A 14,883-nucleotide genomic window follows, 5' to 3' on the forward strand; every position below is an offset into this window, starting at 1 on the left:
CTCAAAATTCAGTTTGTTACTGTGTCGCCTTTAAAAGTGGATAAAGATCTAACATTGTGCTTTTTTGTTTTTTTAATCAAATCACAAACTTTTATTTTAACAGGGGTGTGTGGTTCAAACCAGCATGATTCTAAAGAAGGTGGCAAATTTTTCCGGAAACATTGAGCGTTTATGTTTACACTAAACGTAGCACTAGATCACGCTTCCCAAATAAATAAACAAATGTTACATTAATCAGGCTATAACAGATCACCTTATTATACGCTGATGAAGAACAGCTAGCTAAGCAATGAACTCCTAGATTCTAGATGCTTACTAGGTAAAAAAAAATAAAAATGATGTTGGACTAGCATTACATCATCTTGTGGCATCGGATACGATATTATCAAAATACCAGGTTTTGTATCCCACGATTTGTATCGTGATTCTGTTAGTATAACAATTTTTTAAGCATTCTGATTAAATTATAATTTTTTTTATTTTATTTTGTTTTTGTTGCAATTCTAAGCAAATTTAGCAAATAATCAGCTTTTATCACACGGGATGATGTGCTGCCTGCCAATGTGTGGATAGTTGAGTGCACCACCTGCAGGATCATAGAGGAATTGCTACATTGTGTCGCACCTCAAATGGAAACATGTATAATTTCAACCATTAAATTTTTTTTAATTAAGTTATTTTGGAGTCACTGACTTTGTTGAAATAACAAAATATAAATCATCGCAAGGTTGTTAAAACTATATGACTTCCCCTCGTCCAGCTTTAGAGTTCCTGGCTGGGTTAATCATGCTCTGATAAATTAATGTCGGCACTGCAGACGCTTTGCTGCTCAATAATAAAAAGCGAGGTACACGGTGAGTCTTGTTTGCAGCGCTGCCTGATTATCCAACTGTGAAACATTGTGGCTTGTCATTATAGTCTGTTTCAAACGAGAGGGCTGATTCAGGCAGAGTGGGTCACAGTCGAGCTCACTTCAGGGTTCAGCCCTGATTTTATGTGGTTCCTGCAAAAAGATGATGGGTTTGTTATATTGCTTTAAAAACAGTGTGATGATGTTTTTGCTGCATTCACACGAACCACTTGACTAAAGGCCAGCTGTAGACAGCGTGTAGACAGTGTGTAGACAGTGTGTAGACAGCATATAGACAGCGTGTAGACAGCATGTAGACAGCGTGTAGACCACTTTATAACAGTACTTCTCTCACTCAAAAAAAACAACAACAAAAAACAAGAGAGGAACCAAATAGGAACAAATTAGCAACCCAAAGTCCGTGCCAGCTGTAAATTCGTGTTTGGAACGCCTGCTCAGTCTGTTCAAGGTCAGCCTTTACCTCAGAGAACAAATATTTCTTCTTATTATTTTTTTGAGGTGACCAGACACAATCTTTTCCAAACATTTTTTCCTATCTGGAAGGGACATTTGCATATTTAGTAAAAGCTAATGCCATCTACTGTTGTCTTGCACCTCCAGGCTCCGGGTTCGATTCCCGGCCAGACTTGACTCCCGTCTCTGTGTGCATGGAGTTTGCATGTTCTTCCCGTGGTTGGTGGGTTTCCTTCAACACTCCAAAGACATGCAGATTAGTCTAATTGGCATTCCCAAATTGCCTGTAGTGTTTAAATGCACATGTGTGTGTGTGTGTGTGTACCCTGCAAAGGATTGCCACCCTATCCAGGGTGTACCCCGCCTCGTGCCCTAAGTCTCCTGGGATAGGCTCCAGGTCCCCGCGACCTTGAATACAAAAAAGTCCTTCAGGAAGCCTGTAGAACTATCAACTATCAACACCACATTTAAATGCAAGAAAGTCTATTTATTTGGAAATAAAATACAAAAAAATGAGGGGGGGTCAAGACTTTTGCACAGTAAAGTTTGTACTAATCTCTATATTCTGTTGATCAAAAAGTGTATGAGCCTTGTGCAGGTTTAAAGAAAATGTAAACGCTAGTTAAAAGTCCAATTTTTTTAACTCTAAACTTTTTTTGTCCATTACAGAAAAGTAAAAAAAAAATGGTTTGTGTCTGCTGTCGGTTATAAAACTGGAATCGGCCAAAATCAATGTTGGCAGGTCAGACTTTAAGAAGAAAATCGAAAATTGGCATTGGCTAAAAAAAGTACAGTACGTCTATACAACCAATTATGACTGTATAATCTGGCGGTATGGTGGCGTTTACTTTGCCATATGATGTGCATGTGATGTAATGTTTTTTTATTTATTTATTTATTTATTATTTTGGTATTGATTCTTGATCGTTGATGTTTGGTGCTGCCGTATGTCACCTTCACAAACTGCTCAGTCTTATGCGGGGTCATCGAGGTAACTCCTGGGATATACTCCTGGGATATCATTAGACACTTAAGCTCAGCTGGATGTTGTGATTCTTTCCAGTGTGTCCCTGTTTAACCCCATCGTCTCCTCCCAGCCCGTCCTTCCTTCTACCTCTCCAGTAGGCGGAGACATCCAGATGCTCCCAGCTGTCTGGGGAACTGAGCTCTCCTTTCTTTCTTTTTTTCTCTCTTCCTCAGAGACGAGTTTTCTGCTGGGGAACGCTCAGATTGTGGAGTGGCCCGTGGTCTACAGTAATGACGGCTTCTGCAAGCTGTCGGGATACCACAGAGCTGAGGTCATGCAGAAGAGCAGCACCTGCAGGTGGGAGAGTGTGTGTCGTGTGCAGTGTGTAAATCTAACTGTAAAGTTAATTTTTCAGTAATTTATTAGGGATTCCATACACACACACTGGTTCACACCTTAGGCATGAATACATAGCGTATATTACAAAGCACTGGAACTGTAGACTCCTTCCTTAATGATAACGAAATGTCTCCTCATGCGGAAAAAGAAATGTTAATAACAAAATGATGTTAATTCTTTATTTTTATGTGGCGTGCGCTCTATTACTCTTGTTGGAGTTAATCAACACCTTCTGACCAATCGGAACCCTTCAATTCACCAGCACTTGAAATCATTTGAATATATAAGAACATTTAAGCCCCTAGAGAGAGCTGATGGATTAAACCAGAAGCCAAAGTTGATGTGTTTTTGCTGCCGTTTTGTGGGTCCACTTAAGGTGATTGAAGTGCCTGCACAATGAACCCAACACACAGCGGCCGGAAGCGTGAAAGTAATAATTATTAGTTAATAGAAAGCCACGAGAGCGTTTGTGTTTGTTGCATTTCGAGCAGTAGACACCTCCTCAGAGGCCAGGACGTAGCACTGAGCCTGAGGGCCTGACGTCCTCGGGGAAATCTGTTGTACCGAACAGAGGGAGAATCTTTTCTCCATGGCAACATGAGTTTTTTGGGGATTTTTTTCCCCCTCTCCTCTCCTCTCCTCTCCTCTAATTTTTTCTCTTGAAGATTTCCTTCCCTGCCAACGTTCAGACGTGGCTCTGCACCCCTCAGGGGGCATGTGCTCCTGTTTATACTTTTTCGTCGATGTCCCGCGTGCATGGCGTGTTGATGTTTTGGTGCTGAGCTCTGTGCACCAGCGTTCCCAAGGTGGAGGTGCTGGTTCATGAAGCCTGACCCTATAATAGGATGAAAGAGAGTTTTTTTTTTTTTTTTTGTTTTGGTTTAAAATACACATTTTTCAAAATGTAGCTGGTTGTACAAGACATCTCAAACATCTACAGTCGTGGACAAAAATGTTGAGAATGACACAAATATACTGTACATTTCCACAATGTCTGGATGTTTCAGTGTTTTTTAGATCGTTTTGTTAGATGTTACTACGGTATACTGAAGTATAATTACAAACATTTCTAAGACTCAGTGTAGTTAACTTTTTCAAGAACTCTGGCAACTTCTATCAACCTTTTGCGCCACCTCCTGACTGATGGAGAAACACTGAAGCAGCAGACTTTATGGAAATTAAAATTTGTTTCATTCTCAAAACTTTTGGCCTCGGCTGTAAAGTCTGCTTTTTTGAGTTTTATCTTATCCAAAAAAAAAAATTCCCTAGAAACTAGGTGACCAGTCATCATTTCCACACCTCCAGGATTTTTTTGGCAGTCATACACTGGAAAACAACAGCACGATGTGTTTATACACTTCACTGCCCAGTTTTAACACAAAATGTGTGAAATAATGGTGCAAAAAAAATAAATCTGTGTATCGTATGACGCTTTTTAAAGATGTCCCAGTTTGTGAAACGGATTTGTGCGGATCAGGTAGCCTGCGTGTGCGCAGCATGGAAGCTCATGTCCATCATCGGAGCCGTCTAAAGCATCTAAAGGGAAGGATTTCACTTGCATCTTATTTAGCTTTAAAGGACAACAAACATACAGTGCCGTGAAAAAGTATTTGATTGAGTTCTTGATTTTCTTTGTTTTTGGTTAATTTTTTTCCGCATATTTGTCACAACCAAAAGATTCAGATCAGCATAAAAATGTTAATATTACACAATGATAACCCGAGTAGATACACAAGGCGGTTTTTAAATGATGATTTCATTTATTAAGTGATATAAGCTGTCCAAACCTGCCTGGCCAGATGTGAAAAAAAGTTATTACCCCCAAAACCCCCCCTTAGAAATAGCTTCGTAAACCTTTCCAGTCTTCCACATATCAATTCATTTGTTTCTCATCTTTTTTCTTTATAGATCACATTATGATGTGAGATCTTTAAGTGGGCTTCACCTTATCAGAAAGGTTTTATTTACGTGGTTTCTTGATTCAACAGGTCTGGCAGTAATCAGGCCTGGGTGTGGTGAGTGAAATTATAATCAGCTGTCCAAAAAATACGGCTAATCACAAGTTGGGTTATGATTCAGCAGAGGGGGTGATTACTTTTTCACATAGCATCAGGCAGGTTTGTACAGATTCTTTTCCCTTTATAAATGAAATTGTTAAAATAAATAAATAAATAAATCAGGAAGGAGGCAAGTCCTTTTTTTTACGGCACTGTAACTGCAGGAGAAAACCATTTGACAGGATATGGATGTAAATATAAAACTGTGATTTTAAAATGCTTAAAAATTTCATTAAACAGTTAAAAAAAAAAAAAAAAAAGTTTGTCTGAGATCGTGAGTTTCCCTCATGAGGATCATGTGACCCCTAGTTTGGGCGTTAATTAGGCTCTAGTACATACAACGTTTTAAACTTTAGGAGGCGGAGCCTGGAGCTCCAGGATGGCCGCCTACTTTATGGTGAAGCCTAGGTCTTGTTTCTAGATGATAGGAAGTTTTAATGCAACCTAAACCACATCTGTGTGTGTGTGTGTGTGTGTGTGTGTGTGTGTGTGTGTGTGTGTGTTTGAGGCTAAATATTAAGAGGAAATAATTCAAGTAACATTAAGTTAGCTTAAACAAGCAAAAACAGCAGAAGTTTTGCGCTGCAGTGAAGATGAAATCGTGCCTTTGATCTTTTCCATCCGAACCTTTCCTTTGATCTGTAAACTGTGTAAAGTTTAAACTCCTCTAAGTGAGCTTTTATTCCTCTCTACAGGCCGCTCAGGCGGTGTGGCTGCTCTCCATGACACTACGGTGACAAGCTGATGAAATGTGTTATTCTTTACTTCCTGCTGTGCCTCGTGTGTGTGTGTGTGTGTGTGTGTGTGTGTACATGTTCCCATGTGCATGTGGCCCTGACAGATGGGTTAGACAGGTGTGTATTTATACATGTATATGTTTGTGTTTCGTAGGTGGGAAACTGAGACAGGTGTGTGTTTGTGTGTGTGTGCATTTGTCAATATACTGTAATGTACAGTGCTGTTAAAAAGTATTTGCCCCTGTCCTGTTTTTTATTTTTTGGCATATTTGTCAGACTTGAGTGATTCAGATCATTAAATAAATTTAAAAAAATAAATAACCCGAGTAAATACAAAATAATGTTTTTAAATTATAATTACATTCATTAAGGAAAAAAAAAACACCGTCCAAAGCTGCCTGGTCTTATGTGAAAAAGTAACTGCCCCCTAGACCTAATACAGTGGTAGCTTTTACATCACTGTGGAGGAATTCTGTCCCGCTCTTCTTTGCAGAAATGTTTGAATTCATCCACGTTGGAGGGTTTAACCTGTTTGGCCTTTGACTGGGCCACTCCAAAAGCTTAAGTTTGTTTTGTTTTTTGAGCCATTCAGTGCTGGATTTGCTGGTGTGTTTTGGATCATCGTCCCGCTGCGTAACCCAGGTGCGGTTGAGCTTGGGGTCACAAACTCAGGGGAAATTACTGATCATCACACTGTTTTTAAAAAATTATTTTTAAAAAAACAGAGATTTGTATTTACTCAGGTTATAATAGATGTAATATTAAAAGTAGTTTGATGATGTAAATCATTGAAGTGTGACATACTGTATGCAAAAAATAAAATCAGGAAGGGGGCAAATACTTTTTCACGGCACTGTATATATGTACATTTTTATATAAAATGTTAGAGTTTTAGTGTGGGTGTTGAATGTATTTATATGTAAATATATGCTGCGTGTGTAGTGTGTGTGTGTGTGTGTGTGTGTGTGTGTGTGTGTGTGAGAAAGCGAAAGAAAAAAAGAGAAAAAGAGAGACACACACACTGTTCCATTGTTGCTTAGGAAGCTTGAACAAAATCGACCCCGGTGTGGTTTCCGTAGAGAATGTGTTTCTATATGGGGTCAAATGTCTGGAAATACAGCTCAAGAAGTACATTTGCATTAAGTGTGTGTGTGTGTGTGTGTGTGTGTGTGTGTGTGTATGTGTGTGTGTGTGTAAGCATGACTTGCTCGTCAATTCTGTTTCCTCTCGAGAGACTTTTGAAGTTAAACTGTCTTCAGAAACATGAGATCAGACATCATCATAAACACCACAGCTTCTGGTTTCTGATTGGTCAGAAGGTTGTTGATTCATTTTCTGAAGCAGCGGATCTGACAGTAGTGCAGCTCTAAATTACTCTAAACAGGTTTATATCGACATGCTCATTTTATAATATTATCATTACTATAGTAACGACTTACACGCTGACTCGTAGGGCTTCGAGGAAGGAGTCTCCAGTGTCAGGGCCCCGTAACACAGAGATAAAGCTGTAACTTTTTCTTTTTGTTATTTTTCCCATCGCCTTCAGGACAAAGAAGGTTCTGCTTTGTGGTTTCTTGGTAACTTGACAAAGTTGCATTTTATTTTATCTCATTAACATCTATTTTATTTCAGAGAGATAAATACGCCATGTCTCGGAACATTTAAGAAACAGTTTACATGATAATCACGACTCAGGGCTCAAACCTGCCCCCTAGTGGATATCACTTTTTATCCTTTAGTTTAGTTTTAGTCCTTTAGGTTGTTACGATTAGTTTCCCCCCTAAATTTTTTGGGGGGACACAAAACTAACCATCACTTTATGCGCTTTTTATATTTTTGTCATTTTTTCTCGCTTGTCTTTTTGTCCTTAATGTCTTCTGAAATCTTTACACTTCTGCTCTTTTACATTTTCTCTCTCTCTCTCTCTCTCTCTCTCTCTCTCTCTCTCTCTTTCTCTTTAGCTTTATGTACGGCGAGTTAACAGATAAGAGGACCATAGAGAAAGTGAGACAGACGTTCGACAACTATGAGTCCAACTGCTTTGAAGTGCTGCTTTACAAAAAGAATAGTGAGTGTCCGGAGCACTCACTCCTCTGCATCCCTCTCTTTCTCTTTCTCTTTCTCTCACAATCATACAGACAAACACACACGTTGGTTCTAACTGTGGATAGTCATCATTATTGTAATAATCTTCAGTAATTATGAAGCTTCACACTTTATTGCTTCCGACATCGGATGTCGATCTTAATGCGTCTCTGATCAGCAGCAGCCGGCGGCTCGGACACACGTGGGTTAGATGACAAAACAAGTCTAACTCTTATCTGGGAAGTGAAACGAAGCCAATACATGTAGAAACGAGTTTCAGTTTGTTTTTCTACATCAGATGTTTCGGGGCATTTTAGATACACTGCTATTTCTAATGTTTCTAACACACGTCTATGTTAGAAAGTGTCATAAGCTATTGCTCGCAACCATCCATGACATCAGCAATAGCTAAAAAAAAAAAAAGCATGGGCTTGAGATAAAGTTCTTTTTGTAAAGTTTATTACAGCAGATGTTGAAGCACCTAGACCACGCCTACCTTAAAAGGACTGACAGTCACAAAGGCCACACCCCTTCACTGAGACTGATGGAAACACAGACACTTCCACACCCTCTTCACTTAGACTGACAGAAACAAAGCCCATGTTTCCCTACCTGGGACTGATGGGCAAAACCACAACACCGGCCATAAAGGAAACTGGAGCAAAGACCACGCCCACTTTAATGGGGGCTCGTGGGGGCCTAATGGGAACTGATAATCCCGTGTCCCTTTAGGCAGGACAAACATCATACAGATCCACATCTTTATTTTTTTAGTTTTAAAGTCTTCCTGCTTGTTTTTGGTGCGTTTCACTTCTGACCCATGACCTCTGACCCGTTCCAGGGACTCCGGTGTGGTTCTACATGCAGATCGCACCGATCAGAAACGAGAATGACAAGGTGGTGCTCTTCCTCTGCACGTTTAAAGACATCACCGCATTTAAGCAGCCTATTGAGGATGAGAGCACCAGAGGTGAGCACACACACACACACACACACACACACACACACAGATAAAAACTACAGCATGTTACTGTAGCAGTTTAATTTACATGTTGGTCACTGTGAAGAATAATGGAGATGTAATAATATTTAAAACATTTATGATTAATTCATTCCATTCCTATTCAGTTCTCTATTATTCTCTGGTTTTGATGTGGTATAAATCGTGTCCCGTTAAAGATTTGCTTAAATGTATGAACTGGTTAGATTGGGGACTGAAACATTATCACACATTATACTGGAATAGCCCTTAATTTACAGTAACTTTGAATTTACGCTCCTATACGAAGACCTTTGCTGAAAGGAAGATGCTCTTACAAATACTGTAATATTTATAACATCATTACATAACGTTACATCCACCAGCAGTAGAAATGATTCATATACTGTATGTCCCAAAAAGAACGACCTTATAAATAAACTGTTTATAAATAACACTACTGACATCACCGTGTCTGTGCAGCATCCGGGTCACGGCACCAAGTTGTGAGGGTTTATATACAGTATAGAGTATAAATACTGTATATATATATATATATATAGCTGTGAAAAAAATTTAAAGACCAGTTTCTTGTCTTACAGGTGCATGTGTTGGTGAGATGAACAGTTTTGTTAAATTCTTTGTAAACCGCTGACATTCCATCTCCTAAATTCAAAATATAACTATTTATATTTATTTATTTTGGGAGTACAGTATATTTAAAGGAAATGACATCATCACAACACTTCAAAACAACCCAAGATCATGCAGTATTTGCAGAGCTTTAATAACTTAAATAAAACAAAGAGCAAATAAACTGTAAACAAATTTTGTTTGGGCTAAATAACATAAGTAAATCAGTATTTAATGGAAATTCTTTAATTTTGGTGGAATCACCCCTGATTTTTTAATCACAGCTTTCATGTGTTTTGGCTCTCCACCAGTTGCTGTTGGGTAAATTTATTCCACTTTCTTTGCAAAAAAGCAAACAGCTCAGCTTGGCTTGATGGTTTGTGACCCTCCATCTTCCTCTTGATGACATTCCAGATGTTTTCAGTGGTCTCTTATTTTTCTCCAGAGTTGTGTGTATTTATTTATTTATTGTTATGATGCTTTCAGATGCTCTAAGATTTAATTTGGGATCAGTACGAGCTTGAGATTGTATGAAATCCACGTTCGGCTTGTTGCAGACCAGAAAAGAATCACAACCATCCAAAAACCATCCAAACAAACAAACAAACAAACAAACCAAAAAATTCTAAAAGCAGACAAGAATTTCATAGGAAGTTCATAAATGATTTAAAGGTTGATTATAGCAGTTTGGAGGTGGGTTATTTCTCTTCACGCTGGACCACAGAGTCCATAATCATGCTGAATTTCTTGCTCAGCGTTGACATGGACACCATTGAGCTGTTGCAGTTGGAGCGCTCGTAAAAACTTAACTTACGACAGGAATCAGGCGATAACAAGTCATAGTGTAAGACCATAGGCAGTGTGACAGATTCAGCATGACTTTGTACACTTTGTAATTTTAGTTGATGTACAGAGTCGAGCGACCGAGAGCCATCAAGAGTTTGGGACGATTAGGTGTGCTCTAGCAAAAAGTTTAGGAATGTGGGAAAGGCTTGATGATAACACAGTATCAGACCACTCAAACTCATGTAAACATCTTCCACAATTAGGCATCCAACACACACACACCCACGCAGATGCAGACACACAGGACCACATGCGTTTCCACTCCTCCTCTAAGCCCCCCGTGGTGCCTGGTGCTCATGGACTCCAGTTCAGCATGTGACTCAGACACACACACACGGCTCTGCATGTGGCCGCACTTTGTCAGAAATTTGTTCCTGAGCAACACTTTCATTGTTTTTTTTTGTTTTTTCCAGTTGGGACATCAGCACAAAGACAGTAGGAACAGACACACATGAGGTGTTGTTCTGGCTGTGAGTGTAGATTGGGTTAGACAGGATTTTTTCTTTTGTTCCGAAACAGGGATTTTCCTGACACGCACACAAGCATTGCTTTTTTTCCCCCTATTTAAACTTTAAGGGTGTGTGAAAGGAGAGAGGCGACATTTTTATTAGCGGCGTGAGCCATTAAGCACCGTGTGTGAAGGTGAATGAATGGCACAGCCCGAGGCGCTCGCAGACTCGCTGTTTTACCTTCAGTTACGTAATACATCAGGGTAGATCTGTGTTCTGGGATACAGTTAAGCGTGCGGAGTGTGTGTGTGTGTGTGTGTGTGTGTGTGTGAGTACGTGTTTAGCTTGGTCCAGTGCACGCCTCCGGGCTTTTGTAGCAAATCTCTTTCTCAGTCTTTTTGATGAGTCAGATGACAGGTATTGTACTTCCTTGTAAAGTACAGCACTTTTTTTAGAGGTTTAGAGTTTGTGTGCCTTCTAATTTATAACCTAGTGTTGTGTGTGTGTGTGTGTGTGTGTGTGTGTGTGTGTGTGTGTGTGTCCATGTGACTTTACCATTGTGCTCAATGTGCAGCAGTATTCCCTGTTTGAATTGGATTTTGTCTCCAAATCTTGCAGAAGAGACGCGTCTGTCTGTGGGAACTGTACACACAATCATTCAACACATGCTCATTACAGGAACTTGGCGGGGAGACTTTTCCACATTTGGGTCATTAAAGGAGTTCCTGGGAGGCCTTTTAGACATCAAGGAGGCAGTCTGATTATGGTTGAGATAAGTGTGTTAGCAGCGGATTATACAGTATAGAGAAATTAAGAGAGTTTTTAACTCTCATATCTGTTATTTTATTTTTTTTTGTTATTCAGTTCGCAATTAAAAGTCCCGGTTTGACTTGAACACCCCCCGTCCATGTAGACTGATTAAAATTCTCATATCAACCCTTGGATTCTTGGCTGGAACTTACTTACAACATAAAAACTAAAAGTCCCAGAACATGACAAACACTCTTATAAAACTCCTGCAAGTTTGGCATCTTTGCTTTGAGTCTCAAACATTTCTCAGGTCTAGACTTGGAGCCATGGATTTCTGTAACTATTAACAAAAAAGGTAGGATTTAATGGGACTTTAAAAATCTTTAATACATCACACTGAGAAAATCAATGGGCACCTTTATAACTGAGCTGTACTTTATAAACTATAACTGAGTCAGGTTTAAACTTCACCTACTGTAAGCCGTTACCTAAGGATGAAACTCTGCTGGCTTCAATGTGACTCGTCAATGTGAAGACATTTGCAGTGATCGGAATGTTACATACTGTAGGAAGACTGCAAATAGGAAAATTGCTTGGAGCAAGAGAAAACAGTGAGAGGTGAAGTTATAGCCTTTTGCGAAATTTAAAATTCACCCTGATGCGATTAAAACTACATGCAAAATATTTTTAAAGAGTTTTTAATTTTTTTGCCACTTCTTTCTTCTTTGAAAAAAAAAATTCTCAAAAGTGTCTCATTTTGCATTTAAACTGTCCATATATAATACAGTGGAACATCGGATTACGAGCATAATTTGTTCCAGAAGCGAGCTCGTATTCCAAAACACTCGTAAATCAAAGCACATTTTCCCATAAGAAATAATAAAAAAAATTAAAATAATTCGTTTCACAGCCCAAAAAAATAAATACATAAAAATTATTACCACAAAATATAAAGTAAAAATAAAACAAATTAACCTGCACATTATCTTAAAAAAAGTAAAAATAAATCTCGACAGATTTTCCAAGTGCTTCCATTTATGCGCACAGGCGCTGTGTGTGTGTTTTTCTCTGTGTTGTGTTGTGTGTGCGCGCGCGTGTCATTTGACACCATGTCACACAAACACACACACACACACAAACACATTAAAGGCGAGAGAGAGAGAGAGAGAGGGAGAGTGAACTGGCACAGTGTTAAATTACGTGCGCGCACACACATAACACACACTCTGCAGCGCAAGAGAAAGAAAAACACACTCACACACACGCAGATGTTGATTATACCAATAAGAGACGAGCACTAAGACCCAGCAGGGGAGATGAGTACCCGCAACGCAAGAGAGAGAAAAACCTTTGGCTTAGTTGTGATCACGTGATGCTCGGCATCAAATCAAGAAACGCATGCGTGATACTTGATACTCGGTGCTCATAAACCAAGACAATGCTTGTTTTCCAAGTCAAAATGTATAAAAAAAATCTTTGCTCGTCTTGCGGAACACTCGTAAACCGAGTTACTCGTAGGTTACTTCGAGGTTTCACTGTATATAATGTTGGGTGCCAAATCAGCAGCCTGCATACTTACTGGGGGAAAGTAAATCAAGGAGTATGTATTTCCTGTACTTTGTTTAGGCTGTTATGAATTTATTTGGACTAATATGACTACATGTGCATAGAGCAACATCATTTAAACAATATCACATGAGAGGGGGTGCTGTAGTGCTGATATAGCCTGGTTGTGATGCAGCCGTAAGCTTCACAGCCGTGCTGTATCCAGCAATATAGCATGAGCCCGAGTGTGTTATTGCTTTTATACAACAGTTTTATGAACATCATTCATTATCAATAGATTATGATTTGTTTGTTTAATTAGCCAGTTATGTTGCTACTCCAACACATACTGTATCCTGGCGACTGGCGACAGTTAGCAACATTATGTACCCAAAAGGTGAGGAGAATAAACCATGGAGATTGTGGACACTTCTGCAAATCTTGTACAATTCTTTTTAATATTCCCACTTATTTCACTTTGGAATATCAGCTCTGTTAACTTCCGAGTTCCTGGGTTGAATCCCAAATAGCAGGGAGGTGGAAAGCTAGTGCGCTATGTAGGGTGTAGGGAATCCCTTGTTCCACACACAAAGTAGTGCCCTTGATCAAATACTACGAATGTGAAATTCAGGTTTGTGTTAAAAGCTATATAGCTTTGTAGCAGTAAATAAAACAACACATAAGCAGTTTTGTATGACTTAGCACTGATTACTAAAGAGACAGCGCGTTGTTTAAGACGACATAATGTTATCAGATGTGTGTTGTTGCTGAAAGTGTTTTTGTGCTTGTGACTGGTTGTAAATGTGGGTTTTGGCAGGCAGCTGCTCCCTCCTCAGTACTGCGGACAGTACCTTGATCAGAACTAACTGTTGTATAATTCATAATAAATATGTTTAAATTTGAGTTAAATTTTTAAATTTAAGAAATATCTGATAAATATGACTACTAGTATCAAAATAAATCCAGCCCAGTCAAAACCATGAGCTCTCCTGCTTGTAGTGGAACTCAACAAGAATGTTGTCTTGCTTAAAGTTTTTTTTAGAACTTCTTCTTAAATCATTCATGAGGTATGAAGTTGAGTGATGGAGGGTTACATCAAAGGCTTTACTTCTTTTGGTCTGCTGCTGGTCTACACTGCAGGTGATCACTTTTTACCTTATTACTGATTCAGTGCCAAGGTGCCTCCACTCCATCCAGCGAAAAAACAAAAGCTTTTTAAAAAACAAGGTGGTCAGAGGGAAAGGTGTAAATGTGAATTAAAACATGCCACGATACTCATGGGTCCATTCAACAGTACCCAAAAAATATTCAGCTGATGTTGTAGGATACTGTAGGTCTGTAAGGCTTGATCCTCTGGTTTGCTGATTCATAATGGCCGCCGTCTTTGGCAGAACTGAAGATGCATGGAGATATTTTTACTTTAATTTCTTTTCCTGGATCCTATACGCGTTTGTGTTAATTCATCTTGAATTTGGCATCTGTTAGATTATTCCAGGTTCAGAAGGTGGAACAGAGCAGTGGTAAAGTAGACAAGTTCTGACCCTGTGAGAGCTATGGCTGAGGTTAGAATCTGATTTCCACCGGTCGTCACATGCTGTGATGTTATATTTCATGTCCTCTCTTAGGCTGGGGTAAGTTCGCCAGGCTCACTCGTGCTCTGACCAACAGCCGGACCACCATCCAGCAGCTGGCTCCCATGAGCAAGCCTGAGGTCAGCTCCCACAAAACGTCTCGACTCGCTGAGGTGAGTCTCGAAATTCACAAAAAAAACCTACTGTTTGTCTGTTTCCTGCTGTTTGTCCATTTCCTTGCTCGATTCCCGTCTCTGTGTGCATGGAGTTTGCATGTTTTCCCAGTGCTTGGTGGGTTTCCTCCGGGTCCTCCGGTTCCCTCCCACAGTCCAAAGATATTAAAGATTATAGACCTTCCGATCAGTAATTCGGAGCCTTAGCACACTGAACCACCACCGGCCCTACATTTTTAATAAAAACAATAATAATTCAGCCGTCATTCATATACATTATTCATATACATTCGTATACATTTATTCATATAAATTATATATGCATAATGAAATTCTTTATACTTCACATACCCCAGAGTTGTTAGTGG

The 14,883-nt window shown here is 39.4% G+C and overlaps 1 protein-coding gene across 3 annotated transcripts in view; it reads left to right on the forward strand.

The window, feature by feature from the left end:
• The window catches only part of kcnh5b (potassium voltage-gated channel, subfamily H (eag-related), member 5b), a 57,294-nt gene that overhangs the window by 2,130 nt on the left and 40,281 nt on the right, over positions 1–14,883 (forward strand). For all 3 annotated transcript variants that reach the window (XM_053502215.1, XM_053502217.1, XM_053502216.1), the window contains exons 2-5: positions 2,525–2,648; positions 7,446–7,552; positions 8,411–8,539; positions 14,397–14,515. In XM_053502215.1, the coding sequence (XP_053358190.1) occupies positions 2,525–2,648; positions 7,446–7,552; positions 8,411–8,539; positions 14,397–14,515 (479 nt within the window). The remainder of the gene's footprint in view (positions 1–2,524; positions 2,649–7,445; positions 7,553–8,410; positions 8,540–14,396; positions 14,516–14,883) is intronic.

Source organism: Clarias gariepinus, chromosome 8 (assembly GCF_024256425.1).
Source record: "Clarias gariepinus isolate MV-2021 ecotype Netherlands chromosome 8, CGAR_prim_01v2, whole genome shotgun sequence".
NCBI lineage: Eukaryota > Metazoa > Chordata > Actinopteri > Siluriformes > Clariidae > Clarias > Clarias gariepinus.